Source organism: Prionailurus bengalensis, chromosome D2 (genome assembly GCF_016509475.1).
Source record: "Prionailurus bengalensis isolate Pbe53 chromosome D2, Fcat_Pben_1.1_paternal_pri, whole genome shotgun sequence".
In the NCBI taxonomy this organism is placed as follows: Eukaryota; Metazoa; Chordata; class Mammalia; order Carnivora; family Felidae; genus Prionailurus; species Prionailurus bengalensis.
Window position 1 is genome coordinate 84,818,442 of NC_057351.1, and position 21,994 is coordinate 84,840,435.

At 46.1% G+C, this 21,994-nt stretch overlaps 1 protein-coding gene across 3 annotated transcripts in view; it reads left to right on the forward strand.

The window, feature by feature from the left end:
- The first annotated feature begins 5,721 nt into the window (after positions 1 to 5,721).
- The window catches only part of GLRX3 (glutaredoxin 3), a 32,331-nt gene continuing 16,058 nt past the window's right edge, over positions 5,722 to 21,994 (forward strand). For 2 of the 3 annotated variants that reach the window (XR_006299882.1, XM_043597897.1), the window contains exons 1-3: positions 5,738 to 5,870; positions 12,168 to 12,276; positions 21,426 to 21,500. Coding sequence is in view for 2 of the 3 variants with exons in the window: in XM_043597897.1 (XP_043453832.1) it covers positions 5,782 to 5,870; positions 12,168 to 12,276; positions 21,426 to 21,500 (273 nt within the window). In the remaining variant the exon portion in view is untranslated. Of the gene's footprint in view, positions 5,871 to 12,167; positions 12,277 to 21,425; positions 21,501 to 21,994 lie in introns of all 3 variants that reach the window. The other variant, XM_043597896.1, reaches the window with a different exon arrangement.

Genomic DNA, 21,994 nt, shown 5'->3' on the forward strand with positions numbered 1-21,994 from the left:
GAGCTGTGTCTCCAAGGAATGTGTGTGTTTGCAGTGTTTCCCAGACCTCTGTGCCCTGAATCCCTTCCACAGACAGGAAGGGCCAGCTTCACTCATAGTGCCTATTGGACACTCCAGGTGTCCACTCCGTGTGGCGACCTCTCCGTGCCAGAGCAGACTGTGAGAGGGCGCCAAGGTCAGCGGGACAAAGGCCCATGCATTCAAGTGACACAACATGGATGGAGAGCCAGGGTCTGTAAGGGTCCCTGTTGAGACGTGAGCTGTTGGGGCCACACAGCCTGAAGGTGCTTCCCTGGTTAAAACTTCTCAGCTCTGTTAAAGATTTTTTTTAATGTTTATTTTGAGAGAGAGAGAGAGAGAGAGAGAGAGCGAGCACAAGTGGGGGAGGGACAGAGAGAGAGGAAGACGCAGAATCTGAGGCAGGCTCCAGGCTCTGAGCTGTCAGCACAGAGCCCGATGCGGGGCTCAAACTCGTGAACTGTGAGGTTGTGACCTGAGCTGAAGCCGGACGCCCCTAAAACTTCTCAGCTCTCTTAAGAATGACTTCTGATTGACAAGGGATCTGGTTCGTGACACCAAGTCAAGTTCATCTGTGTCCTTAGTTCCTCAAAACCGATGCAGGAATTATAACCAGGAGCAGAGAATTAGCACCAGAAGGACTTAGAGAAGACAGAGTCACACATGGGCGCGCACGCAATACGGTCTCCCTGTGAAAGGTTGACGCAAGACAACGAGCAGCTGCATAGAAACACACACAGCAATCACAAACACTCGTGGCCAACCAAGTGTCCTGTATCTGCAATGATCACACCCCGGGACCTGGACCTTCAGGTAAACAAATACGCATGTGCACGCGTAGTGACAACGTGTGGAGTTGTCCTCACCACCACCCTTCCCCCAGCCCCGTACTGACATGACTTCACAGCACAGTTCAGACTTGGTAAATGTCACAGGATGTCAAGTGCTGAGAAGGGCAGGAGAAGGTACTAGAAGTTGGCAGGTTGGGGAAAAAAGTACCCATTTGGTGGATCGGCAGAGCCTCTACAGACTCAGAATCAGTATTTGAGGCCAATCTGAATTCTGGCCTCTCTAGGTTGAATAAAGAAACCACTCAACAAAGGATGCTCCTTCCCCAGCCTGAGGAGGTGGCTAATGCCACCTACCGCCCGGAGACTGGTTCTGCAGCCGGTTCCGGCCACCCCGTCTGGTCCTCGGTGGAAGAGAGATTAGATTTTATGCCAGGGATGGAAAACGGGCTGTCACCTCTCAGGACGGTGATACATTGCAGGGAATTAAAAATTAATTTAAAAATTATCTGGCTAAAGTGTTTTTGGAGATAGCAATAAATTGGATTAAGATTCGTGGGCTACATTTCTTATAAATACATTTCTTCTGCAGGGCACCTTATGAGGTACGTTCATATTTTTTTCGTGGGTAGCAACCCCAAAAGCTTCATCCCAATTCTAGATTAGGTTATTGGGTACATGCTTACCTGCATAGTCGTATCTTAGGAGAAACTGTATTGCTGTGGAACCATCAGATAACACACACTTCTGAAAAGAAATGGAATGTATTTTTATTGGCACAGCCAAGATGAAGTATGTCTTGAAATCTGTTTTACAAATAAACTTGCACATAAATTGTCCATTCACTGCTTTGAAATCTTTTTTCACGTTTGAGGAGCTGTCAGAGGTCCCTAATAAACATGAGTCTTATTTAGTTTACTGGATATGTAATTCTTCTTTTCTTTGAAAATAATTATTTTTCAAGCAAGTGCAGCAAAAATACAACCAATAAAAATCTAGCTATGACAGCATAAACAACCTTTATAGCCAGCATATACATAGAGTTCTTCCAATAAAAGCAGTTTCTAGTAGGGAAAGGAACACAGAAAATTGGCCGACTGGTCGGAGATCAAGGTCTGGGCTCCTAAGGGTCGACAGCCTGTTTCCACTTCTCCATTGGGATAATCCCTGGCTATTGGGGACAGTTGGGGCATCCCAACTGCTGGTATATTTCAACGTGGTTTGTGAGACACCTGCCCCAGGGCCCATTCTTGGGGCCACCAAAGCTGATGGACGGTGGGGTGAAGGTCCCCAGAGGGCTCCGGAAGGCAGGATGCAGACCCTCTACATTTTGCATCCGGCCCTGCGGTCTCTCAGGAGGGTGGTGTCAGGATGCCAAGGTGAGTGGGCAGGGCTGGGGCAGGGGGATTAGGGTCCATTTAGCAGAATCTGGTCCAAGGATTCTACTCTGGATTTTGGTCACCACCAACTCCGACTAGTCAGGGCTCCCTTCCAGGTGTGTTGTTTGGGCCCTTCCCAGCTCTGCGTCCTGGGGTGGTCTCACTGTGCCCTGATCATGATCCTTGGCCACCAGCACGTGTGGACAGAGCATGAACCCTGCAGCTGAAGGCTCCTGGGCGTCCCCAGCCAGGTGCAGACTCTTCCCGGGAAGCTCCGTGTTAGCAAGTTCTCAGCAGACATGCGGGTGCTCATTTATGCTTTTTATAGTAGCTCCAGAAGATGTTATCGCAGCTTGAGAACAGAAATTAAAATATGTATCCTTCAGGTGCAAATCTACTGTACTTACAGTTTTACTGTTTCTCTGCAGGGGGGCTCCATTAATCTTGTAACAGTGAAATTCCTAAGGAAATTAATTCCCTCCAGTTGGGGTTATTCTCAACTGGTCTTCGGGGGCGGAGTAATTGGAATTTAAGAGTCTCTCTTAAAAGAAAGGAAACATTGGCCATTTTACTTGAATAACAACACTTTTTAATGCCATGCCTTGCCCATTAAAAACGCTGGTTTGTTCTCTCCCCGCCCTCCCCCCACCCCAGGACTCCTGTGTCTCTCAGATCCTTGGGGTGAGGTTTACAGAAACCCCCTCCAGGTGGGGACTTAATTCCAAGTCCTCACCTAGAGTGACCAGGCATTCCTGTCCGCCATGACTTATTTGTGTCTGCCTAGCTCCTCAGCACTGTGCCCTGCCAGGGAGTAAGTGACACTTGGCCCCAGGAAGGAATGATGTGTCATTAAAAACACAGGGCGAAAATATTTCCTTGCCTATTCAGGAGCAGTTAATGTTAGCTGTCGTTACCTGGAGAAATAACGACCCCTCAGTCTCTCTCTCACACTCACCCCTCTTTAAAATGGGGTCCATTCACAGATGCAGGGTGGGGGGGGCTGCTTTGCTGCCAGGAAGGCCTCCCGCAGCTCTGTCTGGAGCTTTGGTTCTCCCAGGCCAAGACTTCACAACGCGGGGTCCCGGCCTCCAGATCCCTGTGCTGCGGGTCCCTGAGACGCAGCACAGCACCCGTGGAGAAACCTAACTGCCCTGTCCTTTTCAGGGCTGGGCCGCTGTCCCAGGAGAGCTGAGCTGTGCCTGGTTCCTGACTGAGCAGGGTCTGGGAGCCCGGGAGAGGCCCCTGCTCAGGGGACACTTAAGGTGAAATGTCACTGGCTTCCCTAAGGGGGCGCCGGGAGGGAATAGAACATGGCTAAATGACGCTTCTGTATGGGGTCAGCAGAAGGTCAGTGCCTGGGATGAACACACATCGCTACATAGGCCGAAAACAGCCCCAGTATATTGCTTTCCTGTGTTTTTAAGCTCTTCCACACTAACGGGCTGGAGGGAAAGCCAAGTCCAGAGTATTCTGTAACGGGCCAAACCAGTTTACTCGGATAATGAGCTTTTCCCTTTGGGTGCAACAAGCTTAGAGACGACAGCGTACTCACAGCGTACTCACATGGGAGGGATGAGGTGCAGTGGGGTACACGAGACGGGCAGGAGGTAAAGAGAAGGCCTAGTGTGATCTTGGTGTTGGTCCTTCCCTGCCGCGGGTCTGGGTGTTTCCTTAGCTATGAAGTGTAGGTAGGTGGTGACGTTTTCACTTCAGCCGGAGGAGCATTGAGTGATAAATACAGACTCTTTTGTGAGGGCTTCGGAAGGCTGACAAGCACTTTATACATGTATATATGCTTATGTACCTGTAACTCAGATGCAACAGCCTCCCACATGTGGCTTGGGCTCAGGGCTGAGGGGAGTGGTCTTTTGTTGCCAAAGTCAGAGCATTTTATTTTTTTATTTGAGAGAGAGAGAGAGAGAGAGAGAGAGAGCGCCAGCAGGGGAGAGAGACAGAGAATCCCAAGCAGGCTCCACACTCAACACGGAGTCCAACTCTGGGCTCAATCCCACGACCCTGGGATCATGACCTGAGTCAAAATCAAGAGTTGGACACTCAACCAACTGAGCCACCCAGGTGCCCCCAAAGTCAGAGCATTTTAAAGCTCAGAGGTCAGCTGCTAACCATTATGCCTGTGTCTAATGTCTATCACTCACTATGTCGATGGTGATAGCGGCAGAAAGAGCATGAGTGACAAATGGTAATGTAACCTGGGAGTTTTCCTTTTTTTTTTTGTTAAGTAGAGAGCATGTTCTGTAGCTGGTGTGTGCTACTATCAGCAAATTCCATTTAAAGGGGAAATAGGGATTTTTAAAACAGCCACATTCAGAAGGGGTGATTACTACTGCTTTTTGAAAAAGAATCACTATTGCACATTTCCCTTGTGCATTACAATTTCATTATTTTTAAAATTACAAAGACAGTCCATGTTCTTTGAAAAAATGCAAATGACACTAAGAAGTACATAATGTAAAAAATGAAGGTCTTCCCTTTCACTCTGCTCTTTTGCAGGGGCAAGCTCTCCTAACACTTTGGGGCACATCCTTCTGAAGAACTTTTTCTATGCTGTGTTCAGCTATAGGTAGTGATGTCATTTCATTTCTTATATTCCTGTTTAATATGGCCATCAGAGTGGGGTACCTGGGTGGCTCAGTCAGATAAGTGTTGGATTCTGGATTTTGGCTCAGGTCATGAGCTTATGGTTTGTGGGTTCGAGCCCTGCGTCCAGCTCTGCGTTGACAGCATGGAGCCTGCTTGGAGTTCTCTCTCTCTCTCTCTCTCTCTCTCTCTCTCAAAAATAAACATAAAAAAACTTTTTAAAAATGGCCATGGGAGTACACACCCTGTTTTGCAACATGGGGTTCCCCTCCTTCTATTGCATTTTTGCATAGTAATCTCTAGGTTTTATTTAAAAAACTTTTTTTCATTGTAAAATAATTTTGTGCCACGTGCAGTTCTAAGAAATAATACAGAGAGATCCTGTGTACCTTCTCCCCCAAAGAGGACATCTTGCAAAAAAACCATAGTACAAAACCACAACCGGGATGTGCGTGATCACACAATCCGCCTCTTTTCTTCAGATTCCCCAGTTTTACTGGAATTCATTTGTGTGTGTATTTTGTCCTATGCAATTTTATGTTTAGGTTTGCATATGTAACTACAGTCAGGATACAAAACAGTTCCTCATGGCTCTCATTGCATTTTAAATAATGTAATTTTCCATTTTCAGTAACATCTATCCCATTCCATCCACACCTTTTAGTTAATTTCATTTTAGATTAAAATGCTATCCTGTGGGACGTCCAGACCTGACTTCACCTGCAGTCGCGCACACACCCTCCTCCCGGCTGCTGTAGAACTGTCTGGAAGGTGCGGAGCCTCCGGGAGCGGGTGCCCAGCGAGGCGAGCGTCCGCGATGCCAGGAGCACGCGGGTCAGGCGAGCGGGCGCTCCCCCGGAAGCTCCGCCCCCGGTTCCGTGCACGCCCCAAGCGCAGGCCCGGGGCGGCCCGGGGGCGGGGCTTCCGCACGCAGTCGCCCGGAGGCCCCGCCCCCGCCGGCCGCCCGCGCTCGATTGCTCTTGTCTGGCGGCTGCAGCATGGCGGCGGGGGCGGCCGAGGCGGCGGCGGCAGTGGTGGAGGTCGGTTCAACCCGGCAGTTTGAGGAGCTGCTGCGCCTCACAGCCAAGTAAGCGGGGCGGCGGGCGGCGGGGCTGAGGGGACGCACGCGGGGGGCGGCCTCCCGGGCGGCGGCCGGCGGCCCCCGGATCCCGAGCCTGGTCTCCGGGCCCGATCCCCGGCTCGGCCCGGACGCCCGGCCTGGCGGCCGCGGGGCGCGGCGGCGCGGCGAGTCGGCCCCGGGGCCGGGGGAGGGGCGCGGAGACCCCGCGGCCGCGTTGCCAGCAGCGGGCGGTTGAGGAGGGCCTAGGGGGTTAGGTGACTCTGCCTCCCTGGAGCCGAGCGGTCGAGACGTGTGCATACTCGGGTAGTGCTCGCGTGTTCCAGCTCACCTGCAGCCGCAGACGGGGATTTCCTGTTTGGGGAGCTGGCCGAGCCGGGGTCTGTGCTGCTTTGGCACACGGCTCCTGGCCCTGGGGACGGTTCCCGAAGGGGACCCGCGGGGCTGCGCGGGATTAGGGGACACCGAACTGGGTGGGCGCGTACGAGTCAGGGCTTCCGGGGCCGCCCCGCGGCGCTCCTGCCGCCTCCCCCCGTGAGCCCTCCGGGGCCTGGGGGTTCTCTGAGCTTCGTACCGCTCTACTGCCGCCGGGTACGGTGGGGGCTCCAGGGCCGGATGGCCGGGGAGCCAGTCCCCAGCCCCGCCACTACCTAGCCTTGTGACCCTTGGGCAGGCTTCATTACCGGGCCTCAGTTTCCTCGACGGTGAGATGGATTCTTAGAGTAGCGGCTCCCTAGGGTTGTGGTGGGTGAAGGAGGCGGTGCGTGTACCCCGCGACCTCGCCTGGCGCGCGGGATCGTCAGCCCGGAGTATTTTCAGTATGGAACAGAGTAGTTGCATGGCGGTCCCAGGCAGTAAGTGCCTGTGGACCCAATTCCGTGGGATTGACACCCCCTCCCCCCCACCCCCGGATTTGATTTAGGGGCAGGTAGTGCCCTGCATGGGAGAGCAAGTGAGACGGGGGAGTTAGGTGCCTGTGTTGGAAATGGAGCAGGGTGAGAATTCCTGCCTGAACTTGTGGCTGGTCATGGGCTGGGGACGTGGCGGAGTCAAAGGTATTGACCAGAACAGCTCTTTTGACTTTTGAGGCTTGGTTGGAAAATTGTTTGGGGTGGGGAGGAAGGAGAAAATAATGACCAATACTCATTGATGAAAGGTGGGTTCTGACTCATCCAGCGCTTGCGTTCAGATTACCGAGGACAGCCAAGGTGGACGCTTCCTGAAAGGACCAGGGCCTGTGCGGGCCTGCCCTCCAGACGTGTTTGAACTTACTATCACCTGAAAAACTGTTTTGCTCTGTGTATTGCACAGTTTGTTTTTTAGGTTTCATTTTTTATTCATAAAAATCCTTAAAATAACACAGTCCGTACCGTACCACGTATTCTTGTCGCTGGCCCGCACTTAAAGTGATCCAGGAGACAAGACACCTTTTCCGTAGCGATTAAACAGGCACCTGGGCAATGATGCATGGCATCCAGGAAGGGAATAAATCTGCCGGTTTCGGTGAAAATGGAAGCATTTACGTTATTAAGTAGGGGCGCCTGGGTGGCTCAGTTGGGCCTCAGACGCTTGATCTCCTCCCAGGTCTTGATCTCGGGGCTGTGGGCTTGGGCCCGCGTTGGGCTCCGCGCTGGGCGTGAAGCCTACTTAAAAAAAAAAATTAAATAGTACTTGGCATTGTAGTCATTTAAAAATCTGCTTTGTAAACATCACTTCTCAATTTTAAAATTTTACGTGAATTGAACTTTTTGCTTGCGTCGTGTCAGGTGTTTGTAGGTCGCTGACACCTCAGCTGGTCTGTGCTGGGCGGAATGTTCATACCCATCTGCAGAGTAATTGAGATTTTGCCCGTGTGTAAAATACTTACCAGTCGAGTATAGGCAGTATTTAATAAAGGGTAGCTGGTGTTGTCTGCAGATGAGGAACTGCAGGAGCAGAACACCTAACGAGAGAGAAACTGCTATTTATCGAGCATCATTTATCCTGCTGATGAAGAACCAAGGTCTGTTACGTTGTCCAAAGTCAGGTTAGTTGGGATTTGAACCTGGTCCTCAAACGGCACACCATGCACACTGGATTACAGACAGAGTACTCTCACCTATAACCTAAGAGAGGGCGGCGGCAGCGTTCATGTTTGTTTCCGGCTTATATCCTCATGCTACCAGACCCGGCGTACTTAATTAGAAAGCTAAGCATTTAAATATGAGAATATTGTGGGTAATGTAAAATAACTATTAATACTATCATACTTCTGTGTTTTCAAAACGTTTTCATATTTTTGTTTGATCTTCCCAACATTCCAGGGTATTAGTTATTGCTATTTTATAATTGGGAAGATTCCATGATTAAGACCTAAATTACTCTTCAAAGCCATGTTAGTGATAATGGAATTTAAGTTGTGTAGGTGTACTTTTTTCGTTTTTTTAATTCTTAGAGTATAATTGACACAGTATATTAGTTTCAGGTGTATTATTTATTTTTGCATAGATCAGTTCAATTATAAAGTTTGGTAACATTTTAATTAAGTTATTTTTTAATGTTTATTTGGGGGGGGGAGAGAGAGACAGACAGACAGACAGACACAGCACGGGTGTGGGAGGGACAGAGAGGGAGACACAGAATCCGAAGCGGGTTCCAGGCTCTCAGCTGTCAGCACAGAGCCCTATGTGAAGCTCCAACGGGAGCCGTGACATCATGACCTGAGCCGAAGTTGGACGCTTAACCAACTGAGCACCCAGGCGCCCCTTAATTTTTAAAAATACGATCATATTGTGAGCAATTTTCCATGTCGTAAAAATTCCTTGAAAGATGATTCTTAATGTCTTGATAGTATTTTATTGTTTGGCCATTAAAAAAACTATAGTATTGTTGAAGAATTGGTTTTTCTAGTTATTTTCTATAAGATAATGGAAAAGTATTCATATACATAAATCTTTGTCTCTTTAATTACCTCCTTAGGATAGATACTTGACTGTGTGTAGGAAATTTCTGAAAGGTTGCAGTTTAATTTTTACCAGCAGGATATGGAAATGCTTGGCTCTCTCCATCTTTTTGGTCGTGGAATATTATTTAAAAAATCCTTTTCAATTTAGTAGAAAGTGGTATCCCAGTTTTTTAAAAATGAGGTATTAACATACACACCATGTAAAATGCACAGATCTTAATAGTTAGGTATGATGAATTTTTATAGTTGTACGTACACAAGTAATCACCATTCACAACAGTATCGAGCCCCAGAATGTTCTTTAGCTCCTTTCCAGTAATCCCCACCGCTGATCCACTTTCTGTCAGTGTAGATTAGTTCTGCCTGTTCTTGGTACTTTATGTAAATGGAGTCTACAGCTGCTGGTTTTTTATGTCTGGGTTGTTTTGCCCAGCATGCTTTCGAGATGCATGTTGTTGCATGGATCTGTCATTAGTTCCTTCTTACTGCTGAGGAGTATTTTATTATATGAATAGACAACAGTTTCTCCAATCTGTAGACATTTGGGTCATTTCCAGTTTTTGGCTATTGTGTCTGAGGCTGTTGTGAACATTCGTGTGCAGGTCCTTTTGTGGGCCTCTTATCTTTCTCCCCGTCCCCTTAGGCTTTGGAGCCTCCCCAGCATCCTCTGCAGAGGCTCATTCAGAGGTTTTTGAGGGGCAGGTAGATCACTTATGGCCTGCGTCACACTGGCCAGAGCTCAGTTCTGGGGCCCCAGACAGCTGCAAGTGTAGTCAGGCTGTATGCCCAGGAGGAGAAGGAAATCACACTTGGTGAAACACAGCACAGTCTCTGCCATAGACCCTGAGGCCCACCTACCCACACGTTGGAGCTTCTGGGTTTCTGCTGGACACGAGCGATAACCTATTGATTAGGGACCCACAGTATGTCCTTTCCAGCCTTAGGTGGGTCTTTCTTGAGAACATGCTGCTTTCCTCTTGTGTGCCCCCGGGCAGCTCTCCCTTCTGCCTCAGTGCTGTCTGGGACTCAGACCTTCATTTTCCTTTGTTTCAGCAAATGACACGCTTCCTACTTGGGAAAACAGCATCTCCCCAACTCTCCTACTCTCCCCTCCCCCAACATCTCACATTTATTCCCAGCTTTACCCATTCTGGATTGCTTCACTCCTGACCTGGAGCAGACTGCCCCTTATCTCAAGATGAATTCTTCTCTGCTCTTAGGTTCCCCTCCCCTGCCGCCCCGAGGCTTTGCATCCTTAGAAGGCTCTTTTGCCTTCAACCTTTTCCTCTCCACTTGCACTACCCCCTCACAAGATAAACGTGAAGATTTTCTTGTATTAAAAAAAACAGGGGCGCCTGGGTGGCTCAGTCAGTTAAGCGTCCAGTTTAGACTCAGGTCATGATCTCACAGTTTGTGGGTTTGAGCCCTGCATCCGGCTCTGCGCTGACAGTGTGGAGGCTGCTTGGGATTCTCTCTTCACGCTCTCTGTCCCTCCCCCGCTCACATTTTTTCTCTCTCTCGTAATAAATAAATAAACTAAAAAAAAAAAATAAAAAAAAAAAGCCAATCCCTTGAGCCTGTCTTTGCCTCTGCCTGGGACTCCCCCTGTTTACAGACAGATCTCTTATTAAAGTGTAGATTTCTAGCAACCTGCTTCCTCCTCTCAGGTTCAGTCCCCCGCATGCTGCAGTCCGACTTGTGCTTCTGCCGTCCAGCGTTGCTGGTGCCCTGCCACCTGCATCAGATGGTTGTCATTCCTCCCTCCTCCTTCTCTTGACTTCTGTGAGGCCCTTTAACCTTTGAGGGGCACAACAGAATCGAGCCCCAGAATGTTCCATTTAGGCTCCACTTTCTGGTCTACTGCCGGGTTCCTTTTCCTTTGTCTGTCCCAACTCCTGTTGATGAGCCCAGAGGCTCTGACCTCTGTGTTTTTGGAGAGCTTCGTGCCAGCTCTGTTTCTTGATTCCCAAGTCTGTCTGCAGATGAAGCACAGACTTCTTTCCTGAGTTTGAGACCATCACTAGCAGCCCACCAGGTTTCCTCTCCTCTCAGGTTAGCGGCTAGTATATGTGACCCATGCCTGCTGCCACCGCTGGTCATCCATCAGTCACTGAAACTTGGGAGTCGCTCTAGCTCTCGCTTCTAAGGTCGCCAACCAAATCCTGCCCCTCCTACGTCTGCAGTCCCTTTTGTTCTGTTCTCTGACGCTGGATGGGAGGCTCACTCCTCTCTCAGCCGTACTGTTTCACTGGTTTTACAGGCTGCCACGCCTTTGCTTACCCACAGGTTAGTTGCCCTTACTTCCTTTCTCTATGTAACATTTCTTTAAAAATTGTGTGTTTTTTTTCTGCTTTTTCACATTTTTTCTGATTGGGGGTGGTTATATTTGAACTTAGAATTCTGTGGAAGGGTGTTTAAGTTCAGTATGAGGATAGACTTAAAAGATATCTTTGGGGCGCCTGGGTGGCGCCGTCGGTTAAGCGTCCGACCTCAGCCAGGTCACGATCTCGCGGTCCGTGAGTTCGAGCCCCGCGTCGGGCTCTGGGCTGACGGCTCGGAGCCTGGAGCCTGTTTCCGATTCTCTGTCTCCCTCTCTCTCTGCCCCTCCCCCGTTCGTGCTCTGTCTCTCTCTGTCCCCCCCCCCCAAAAAAAATAATAAATAAATAAATAAATAAATAAATAAAATAAAAGATATCTTTGCCAAGACAATTTTGTATGAAAGTAGTTGATAAATATACACTGAGATGCCTAAGAACTTAGTCAACAATTTATTAATCCACTGTCCTGTCTGTTCATACTATCAATTTTTAGAAAATCTTTTGTAGTATAATGTAAAAAAAAGGATGTCGTTGTAAAAAGTAGTTTCTTTTTTTCCCCTTGTTTTCTGCCTGCGTGCCTTCATTTTCAACATTTTATTCCTGTTCCTGTGGCCACAACTATACCTCTGCCTCCACAGTACTGTGCTTAGAAAGTGAATCCTAGAATTTGTAGTGACCATCTATCTGCAGTCCCTTTTCAGAGACATCGTGCAGACATCTAGTTTCCGCCTTTCCTAAGGATCTGAGAACATAATTGATTTATAGGACTGTGAGTTGAGATGGATGAATATTTAGAACCACTTCGTATGAAGTAAGTCTTCACTCAAGAGATACCATTGACTTGAAAGTTCATCCGAAAGATTATCAAGACCTTGCAAGCCTTCCATTTCAGCCTTTGTTTAATACAACTAAATTGTAGCAGTACAAAAGCAATTCAGGCAGTTCTTGTACAGGTTTTTTGGTGATAGAATTGAATATATATACATATCTCCTTATTTTTGAAGACACTTTAGCTTTAAAACATTGCGTTTTGTTGATTTCTAGGTCCCTCCTCGTGGTCCATTTTTGGGCGCCATGGGCTCCGCAGTGTGCTCAGATGAACGACGTGATGGCAGAGTTGGCCAAAGAGCACCCTCAAGTTTCATTTGTGAAGGTATTGTATTTCCAGTGTCGCATCTTTTGTGAGCTTAATTCTGACTTATGATGCAGACTGCATTTTACTAACGTAAGGGAGGAGGGGTGTGGGATTCTACATTTATAGTTGGTGCATGTGTTATTTTTGCAGTAGATTATTCTTAAAAATCTTAAAATTGCTTTGCATTTCTCAAGTACCGAGTAGTATAACAATCACCATACTTTCCCTGACACATGCTTGGTAGATTGCAGGATGGGCAGCGGGGATGTTTGTGAACAGAAGCAGACTAGATCATTCAGTGTGGGCCATTGTGGTTTTAGTACGGTAAAAATACTAACAGAGCTTGCTTCATTGAAGAGCAGGGTGTGATGTGCCAAGTGATTGGAGAAAGGGTGTGTGAGGCGGCTGGGAACCCGGGGAACGGAAAGAAGCTGCTATCTGGGATCTGGGGTCAGGTAAATGCAGACCCATAGGAGAAACCGAAAAGCTTTGCTGACCTGTTTAGGAAGCAGAGAAGGAAGGAATCTGGTGTCTCTCTGGCTTGCCTTGTTTTCACCCAGCTTTGCATGCTCTAGTTCCTAGTTTGTGTCTCGGGTGGGCACGTACTAGGAAGTGATAGTTGAGGCTGTGGATTAGCTACTTGGTTTAGCACATTTAATGCTGTCATTCAGGACTTAGTACTGGTTGAAACAACAAAGCCACAGTAGAGAAGCCGAGAATCTTAGAAGTGAAACCCTGGTTTCAGAAACTTGAATCCTTCAGATTTAAAGAAACAAGAAAGACCAAAGCCTTATTTTATGAAACCAGAATTTGTGAGTTCAGAGGACATGTTTAGCAAATACACCCACATGTGGGGTTAAAAGTGACATCTCTATTTTCCGCTTTGTGTATCAACTGAAAACAGAATTCTGAAGGCTAATTCATCTGTGTAACAGGAGATAAAACTTTCAGGCAGTTTCTGTACAGATAAGTGTGCTTTGAATGGTGTTGCAGTTAGATGTCTCAAAATCACAACAGCGTGAAAGGTGTACAATGTGAAGCTCCCCTGCACCTTCCCCCCCGCCCTGCTGTCCTGCCCTATAAAGAAGGGGCTGCCTGTGTTAATTTTGCATGAATCCTTTCAGTGTTTTCTTTTCTTTTTTTTTTAATGAAGATAGAGCAAATATAGAAGTAATAGCTAGCTTTTTAAAATTTAAGGACTTATTTAAAATTCCAATGAAATGTGTAAATGTAACCTTAGAATATAACCCTAAAATGTCCAGTATAAATAATAGAAGGAGACATTAAAACTGCATGTTTGGTCAGTGATAAAAGATAATGATTACAGGTGGAATGAATGATTAAACATTTCAATCATACGATTAATCAAGACGATGGTAATTGTTGCAAGTCTGCTTTTATGTGTATAATGTTACAGGTTTAGGTGACACATTGTTCTGAGCTGCCATCTGAATGGTTTATTTAAAGAGACTATAGAATTACTTCTCACATTGGTACCACACTTGGCTGGGAGATTTTAAGTTGTTCAAGTGCTTAAGTGTCTTGCCAGGCGTTGGAAGTCCTGGTCTGCTGGGGCTGCCTGAACCCTACTGCACCTGCCTCTCGGGGGTAGGGGGTGGCGCTAGGTGGGGCAGTTCTCCCAGGAGTCATTACTTTCTGAAAATTCACTCTGTGGAGTAGTTGGTCTTTAAATGGCAGGGATAACCTGCAGTGGACTTTGTAAGGTAGGTAATTTAATTGGTGAGCAAATAAGAAGTAAAATATTTGAGAGGTCTGTTGGCATTCCCCAGTAAGAGAGGGTGCAGTTCATTTTAAAATAACTGTCTTTTGTTATTGAGAGCTTTTTGAACAGTCTAGGGAAGGGAACTGATGTTCTGCTCTGTGTCTTTTTTTAAATTTTTTTTTCAACGTTTATTTATTTTTGGGACAGAGAGAGACACAGCATGAACGGGGGAGGGGCAGAGAGAGAGGGAGACACAGAATCGGAAATAGGCTCCAGGCTCTGAGCCATCAGCCCAGAGCCTGACGCGGGGCTCGAACTCATGGACCTCGAGATCGTGACCTGGCTGAAGTCGGACGCTCAACCGGCTGCGCCACCCAGGCGCCCCGTGTGTCTTTTAATTTGATTTCTTAGTTTTTTTTGTTTGTTTTTTGACTGCCAACAGTCTGGCATTTTTGACTTGTGAATTATAGAGATCAGTCCATTTTATAACTTAGATTTCCAAAATCATCATGTAGGTGATCTCGAGCATAATGTTTTTAATACTTAATTTTTTTTTCCTTTTTTTTTTTTTTTTTTTACTGTTTGTTTATTTTGAGCGACACACAGAGCATAAGCAGGGGAGGGGCAGAGGGAGGGAGATGCAGAATCTGAAGCAGGGTCCAGGCTCCAGGCTCCAAGCTGTCAGCAGAGCCCGACGCGGGGCTGGAACCCATGAACCGTGAGATGGTGACCTGAGTCAAAGTTGGACGCTTAACCGACTGAGCCCCCCAGGCGCCCCTTTAATACTTTGAGTGTAGAGTTTTGTGACCACCACCAGTTTCTTGTTTTGTAGACAATGGGAAAGTAATACCTGAGAAAAGTTAGCGTACGTTTTGGTCCGAATTAGTCTGTGCTCACTGGAACAGGTTGTTGAAAGGCAGGACTCTCACATTTATTGCACGTGAACGAACACCCTCCTTCCTGTACTGATGGGCTGGTGATGAAGTGCACGCACGCTCCTTGGCACCACGTCTATGCCCGTGCCTTGCGGTGATTCACTGCTGTGCATTGGCTGCCCCATCTAGCCCAAACCCAAGGCTCTGGGCCCCACAGGAGGTTCGCACACCTCCAAGGCCTTCGAGAAGACATAGGAGTCGCTCTTATTGCCCAAAGTCTTACTGAAAACTTAACATTTGTTCAGAGTAAAATTAAATGGCTAATTAAGATGTTACATGTCCTTGCTTTTCAAAATGTGTAAAGTCAGTTTGTTAGCTCTTTGCCTTTAAATTTTTTAATTTTGTTTTTTTCATTTATTGTTTTTTTAATGTTTTTATTTATTTTTGAGACAGAGAGAGACAGAGCATGAGCAGGGGAGGGACAGAGAGAGAGGGAGACACAGAATCGGGAAGCAGGCTTCCAGGCTCCGAGCTGTCAGCACAGAGCCCGACGAGGGGGAGGGGGCTCGAACCCACAGACTGTGAGATCATGACCCGAGCCGAAGTCAGACGCTCAACCGACTGAGCCACCCAGGCGCCCCAACTCTTTGCCTTTAAAACGGGAATACACGTTTATTGTTTACTCCCTTGTTTGGTAGATAGAATCTTTCAAGGTCTAGGGTGTGGTAGTGGGGTGGGAAGGAGCGAGAACAGCATAAGGCTCCTTGTGATGGTGTAGTTGGGTACCAGTAGTTCTATTCGAGGCCCGAGTCAAATTCGTCTTTTCGTAGAGTGGCTGTTCATTTTTTTTTATTTTACGTTTGGTTTTATTGTGATTTAAATTATTAATTGAAATATTTTATTCAATTTGTTACATTAAATTTAGTATTTTTTTTTCTTCAAATGAGAATTGTGTATTTTTAAGGTGTGCAACATGATGATTCAAATCGAATCCATTTTATATGAAGTCTCCCATGTACCCCTGTGGCTTTTTTTTTTTCCCCCATCTCCAAACTCAGTCTGTGCCTGTGGCTCAACGATTAGAGGATATGTTGTACTTTTGTCTGTTCTGTCGTTTAGTTCCTGTTTCGTTTGGCTTCTTGAGTGGGTGGTGGGATATTTGAAGTAGAGACCTGTACCTTACCTTGTTTTCATTGTTTTATTGCTTCCCTTTGTGTCATTCATTGGCTTCCATCTCCTATGCCAGCCTCCCCCACCCCTCTTCCAGCTTGGTACCCTGACTCAATTAAGCCGTGGTACTCATTTTATCATATAAGGCACTTCGGTACATAAAATCTCAAAGGCAAGCTTATTGGCCACCTGGTTGGTGAGGTTTTGTGCTACTGTATTTCATTTAGTAGTAGTCTCATTTGCATAGTTCCTGCCGAACTTGAATTTTACGTCCATTGTAACTTCAGATATGAAGGCAAAGGTATAGGAGTTAGATACTTAAATTTGTATTTTTTGATTCTTAAAAAAATAGGAATTGTTATAATTTGATTCTTGAATGCACAAGCATCTTAAAATACAGCTCACAGTTCAGTTTCTAAGGGTCTCTAAAATCAGTATAGATAATTTCTGTGTGGTTATAGAAATGTTCAATTCTAAATGTCTGTTCAGTTAGTATTTGTAAACAGACGATGTAGGGTCATCTCCAGAAGGGTGCCAGCCAGCTGTGTAACTAGGTACCACTTAGCTGAATTCCTGTTTTTCAGTGTCAGAGAATACTGACCAGTTTATTTGGCATCTTAGAGAACGTATGTAGGGTTCCATTTTTGGAGAACTCTAAAAATGCCTCTCAGATAATTCAAGTAGAATTGCTAAATCTTAAAAATATCCTAGTTTTGGGGCGCCTGGGTGGCGCAGTCGGTTGAGCGTCCAACTTCAGCCAGGTCACGATCTCGCGGTCCATGAGTTCGAGCCCCGCGTCGGGCTCTGGGCTGATGGCTCGGAGCCTGGAGCCTGTTTCCGATTCTGTGTCTCCCTCTCTCTCTCTCTGCCCCTCCCCTGTTCATGCTCTGTCTCTCTCTGTCCCAAAAATAAATAAAAACGTTGAGAAAAAAAAAAATTTTTGAAAAAAAAAATAAAAAAAAAAATCCTAGTTTTTATTTATGCTGCCTTGGTAATTAAAAAAAAATTTAACAATTAGCAGTTCATTAGCCATTCCTGGGCTACGTTTGGTAAAGGTCTTTTAAAAAGCTATCAAAAACATGAAAGATCTATTTGGACAAGGAATTTTACTTGGAAAGGTTTTCCTTTAATATCACAAGTCACAGAGTTAGAAAGAAGCCTCTTTTTGATGTTGAACAAAATATTCCTGAATGTCAGGTTTAATTGTTCTCTCCTCAGCCTTGGGGATCAGTGCCACACGGGCCAGTGGTCACTCCCGTTGTTGGCTTAGCAATAGTGACCACCATTTATTCAGTATTGTGTCAAAATTTATTTACCCAACACTTACAGGCCACTACTATGCTAGTCACTGGGGGTACACAACAATAGGGTAATCGGGTAACATTATCAAGGTAATTTCAGAGAACAGTTCTGAAAGGAAAGAAATCGGGTGTGGAAGAAGAGAACCTGGGCTGATGGGCGCTTTATTCCGGTCTCGCTGGAGAGCTGCATCTAGTAAGAGAGCTGGAAAATGAAAAGGAGCTGTCCTTGGGAGAGCCAGGACAAACTTTTAGGCTGTGGATTAGCAAGTGAGTACTGCTGGAGGGCCTGGCCTGCATATGGGCCACCGGTGGGGCCAGTGAAGGGGGAGAGGGTATGGCAGGAGGCTGGAAGGGGAGGCAACAGCCACATGACCTGTGGGCACTGGTGGAGTTTGGGTTTTATTTTGAGTGCAGTGGAAGTGACACATCAGTTTCTGGTTTTAAGCGCTTACCTGGCTGTCCTGTGGGGAGTGGGTTGAAATGGCGAAGGATGCAGACTGGAAGCAAGTACGCACGTTAGGAGGCTGTTTCACAGGCCAGGTAAGAGATGCCTTGGACACTGGTGGCAAGGGAGCATCGAAATGACGTCATGGTCTGATTTGGCTTGTATTTCGGAGGGGGAACCCAGAAGACCTGTTAACGGGTTGGATGTCGGGTGAGGGAAATGGAGTAACCAAAGTTGTCTTCCTTTTGATTGGATCACTGGCTGGATGAAAGAAGACAGAGATGCCCTGGGGAGGAACAGGCTTGGTGGGAAATGCCTGGTAGAGATCCACATGCAGATGTCAAGTGTGTGGCTTGGAGCTGAGCGGGGAGGTCTGGCCTGGATACAACTTGGGCGTTGTCGCCATATTGGGTGTTTCTTAGATGAGACCGCTCAGGGAGGATGAGCGTAAATAAGAGAAGTGCACTCAGAGCCAAGTCCTGGGATGTGCCAGCCGTGGAGAGGTTGGCCAGATGTGAGGGAAGAAGCCAAAGAGACTGAGTCATGAGAGTTATAGGACAAACAAAACAAAACATGGAAGGCCAAGTGAAGGGTATCATGAGAAGGTGGGTGCGGTCGTACTAATGATACTGAAAGGTCAGTAACATGATGAACAAAGAGTAACCGTTGGCTTTGGTGAAATGGTAGCTTGGCGGTGTAGAGAGGAGCTTGGCTCTGGAGCTACACTGCCCTCCTCCACTGCTCACCATTGTTGGAATCTTGGCTGAGTTACCTAACCTCCTTAAATTCCAGTTTCTTCTGTTAGTTACGTGTAATGACAGCATCTACGATCGTGCGGATTAAATGGCTCAGTATACAAACTGCACTTAGAACAGTGTCTGGCTTAGATTAATCATAGCTGTCAGCCATTACCATCATAGTGGTCTTTGGTGACCCTCTAGAGAGGGAGTTCCCTACCTCTGCAGTTAACCTTGCTGTGGTAACAGCTCCCTGCCTCTCCTCACCCGACTGCACACGGGAAGGGTCTGAGTTTGAGAGTCATGGTTCAGGAAGTAGATGGTTCCCAACAAAGGCATTCTGTCTGAAATTCCATTCTGGAAACGTTCGTGTTTGGTGAGGGCTAAAGTCATGTATAAATCCTATCTTTGAAATTTAATCTTTCTTTTTGATCGATAGAGTAGAAAAAGTTTACCGTAGTATAGTGAAAAAAAGCATAGGTTTTGTAGTCAGTCTTGGGTTTATTTCTCAGCTCTCCTACCCAGTGACTGTGTGTTTTGGGACAAGTTACATCTTTACCTAGCCCCCTGTAAGGTTGAGATGATAATGTACCATACACTTTTCCAGGTGTTAAGTAGTTTAGGCAATTGAATGCAAAGAGCCTGTCGTGGTTTATGGCACCGAGTAGGTTTTCCATGAAAGATAGCTATTATTGACTGCCGTTGGTCTTTTCTGAATGCAGCTCACTTTTCAGTATTTATTTATTTTCTGTTTTCATTGATAGAACTGTCATGTTGCTTTACATCCAATAAAAATGTTTCCAGAGAATTTTACTGCTGCAGAGGTTTTAGGGCCTCAGATAACCCTTGATGTTCTGGGAGAATGGCTGTGCCTTTAGTGACAGTCCTGGCCCCTGCTCTGGGAGGATTTGTTTGTCACCACTGCCTTTGTCTTACGAAGAAGATGTCATCTCGCTGGGAGCGATTTTGAGGAGAGGTGCTTGTGGTGATCCTCCTGGCTTTAGGAATTTCAAGAGGATGATTTGCTTCCTAGAAGAATTGTCACTAAGGGAGACCCTTGGAAACCAGCAGGAATATGAGAAGAGGTCAACTTTAAGCAGCACAGAGGAATGTGTTTTTATGATTCCCGATGTTGCCTGTTTTGGTTTGGTTTAAGACCGTAGTATCTTGTTTGTGCTGAGTATTGCCCCCTTTCTTTTATTAAAAAAAAATTTTTTTTTTAATGTTTGTTTATTTTTGAGAGAGCTAGAGCATGAGCGGGTCAGGGGCAGAGACAGGGAGACACGGAATCAGAAGCAGTCGCCAGGCTCCCGGCTCACAGAGCCCAACGCGGGCTCGAACTCACAGACTGTGAGATCATGACCTGAGCCGAAGTCGGATGCTTAACCTACTGAGCCACCCAGGTGCCCCTTAGCACTGCCCCTTTTTAAAATTTGTGTTATTTTGCTGTTAGAATCCAGTTGTACCAAAGATAGGGATCGTAACTGAGCCTCACCCGGTGCCGGTGTGTGCCGGGCACTCCAGGGGTATTATTTGCAAGAGAAAATCACGAGCTGCCCTAGTCATCGCCTTCTCTGCTGTTTTTTGCTTTGAGTGTGCAATTGTATGAAAGAAAACGGCACAGAAGTTTTCAGAACTTTCAGAAAGCGTGTTCTACGTAGTGGTCTCCAAATGCTTTGTCTTCTCTCTGTTCATTTTTCTTAGTTTATTGGACAGTTGATGTTGACTTGAAACGTATATAATTTTCACGTTAATACATTTTGAAAGATGAAGGTAATTAAAAATATATGTCTAAAGGGCGTTTTAAAGAAATAAAGTAGTAAAAGAGCACCCGGGAACGTGTGAGACCGAAGATAGAAACCAAAGACGAATGACTGTGCCTCCCACTTACCGTCCAGGTTCATTTGGATAGATGGATGCTGGGTTGGGGAAGGCTCTAGATAAGAGTAGTGTTTCAAGCCCAGTGGAAACCTTCTCTTCCTGGAAAAATACAGGATATATATTTTTAACTCTTTTAACAGTATAATTTATCAATAAATTTTATTTCCTACAGGTATAATGTGAATTCAGATTTTTATTGGTTTTAAAAAGTTTATATTAAATTGAAAGTCCTGTGAGGGAAGGATACAATATTGTGTCTTAGTTTCTCTCAAAGTGTATTGTTTACAAAATCCTGCACATAAATAGCCTTACAGGAACTGTGTTCTAATTATTTAGAAATTGAGTTGTGTAAAATTCATATGTCAGGTAACACATCGTGTCTCGTTGAGGGGCCTCAAGGAAATCATCAAGCAGAATGCAGTCATCTTATTGAAAATGCATTTAAATGTATGAATAGACCCAGAAGTAGATAACCTAGCAAGATCTCTGCCTAGTGTCCGGCAGCCTTGCAGGGGTTAAAAGTAAAATTTATCAGACATCAATAGTTTATTGAAGAAATACTCCTTTTTGCTTCATAATTTGCAGAAGGCTGCAACTGTCAGTCGTGATGTACTGCCTCTTGAAATTAGTCAATAGAGCAAACAGCAAGAATTGCTGTGGGCAGAAAATAAGCACTGTAATCATGACATAACTGGGGTCAGTGATTTATGGATTTCAATATAGTAGTAGCTGCATATGATTGAAAATTTACTAGGTCACTAGTGCACCAAAAATTTTATTCACAGCCTCCAGGCATCTTTTGAAATGTGCAACAAAATAAAAACCTCTGAACCTGTTTTGACACTGCGGACTCAGTGGATGACACACCAGCCCAGTGAGTCTCATTTAAATGTAAATGTGTCATAAACTTTTGTACCAGACTCTTTAGAAACATCACCTACTTGAAGGGATGCTGCATGTGAATCTGGCAGACATATTGAAGTCGTAAAAAAGGACCTTTTCATAATCAAGCTTTATATTCTTCTGTTTTTAAAGTTGGAAGCTGAAGCCGTTCCTGAAGTATCTGAAAAATACGGGATTAGTTCTGTTCCCACCTTTCTGTTTTTCAAGGTAAGGATAAGGACGCACAAGAGATCCTGCATCTGTAGTGGGCCAGGGGGCTGAATCTTGGTTCCTTTACCCCTTTCCCTGATCCGTGAACGTTAGACACTCGGTTGTTCCTGGCTTTGCCCCGTCTTCTTGTAGTCTCCTTGTTTGCATTGATGCTAAAGCTTGGCCTGGGGCATCCTGCAGAAGTGATATGGGCCATGTAGAGGACCAGCAACCAGAATTGGAGCTTCTGGAGAACAATCCAGATACTTGGCTATAGCCGCAAAATGTCCCCTCCGTTGGGTAGAAGTTGGTTGCTTAGGGCATGTGCCTGGACATAATGGAACATCTGGCCGGTCCTGGTTTGATTAATGACTCTCTCAGGAAGCAGGTGCAAATCTGTGCTTCAGGGCACCCCTGAGTGTCCCCACAGTTCCTCCAAGTACTGCATTTGTACTTAGTAACAGATTAATCCCCACGAGGGTGGAGGAAATCTTTTCTCTTTAAGGTTGGAC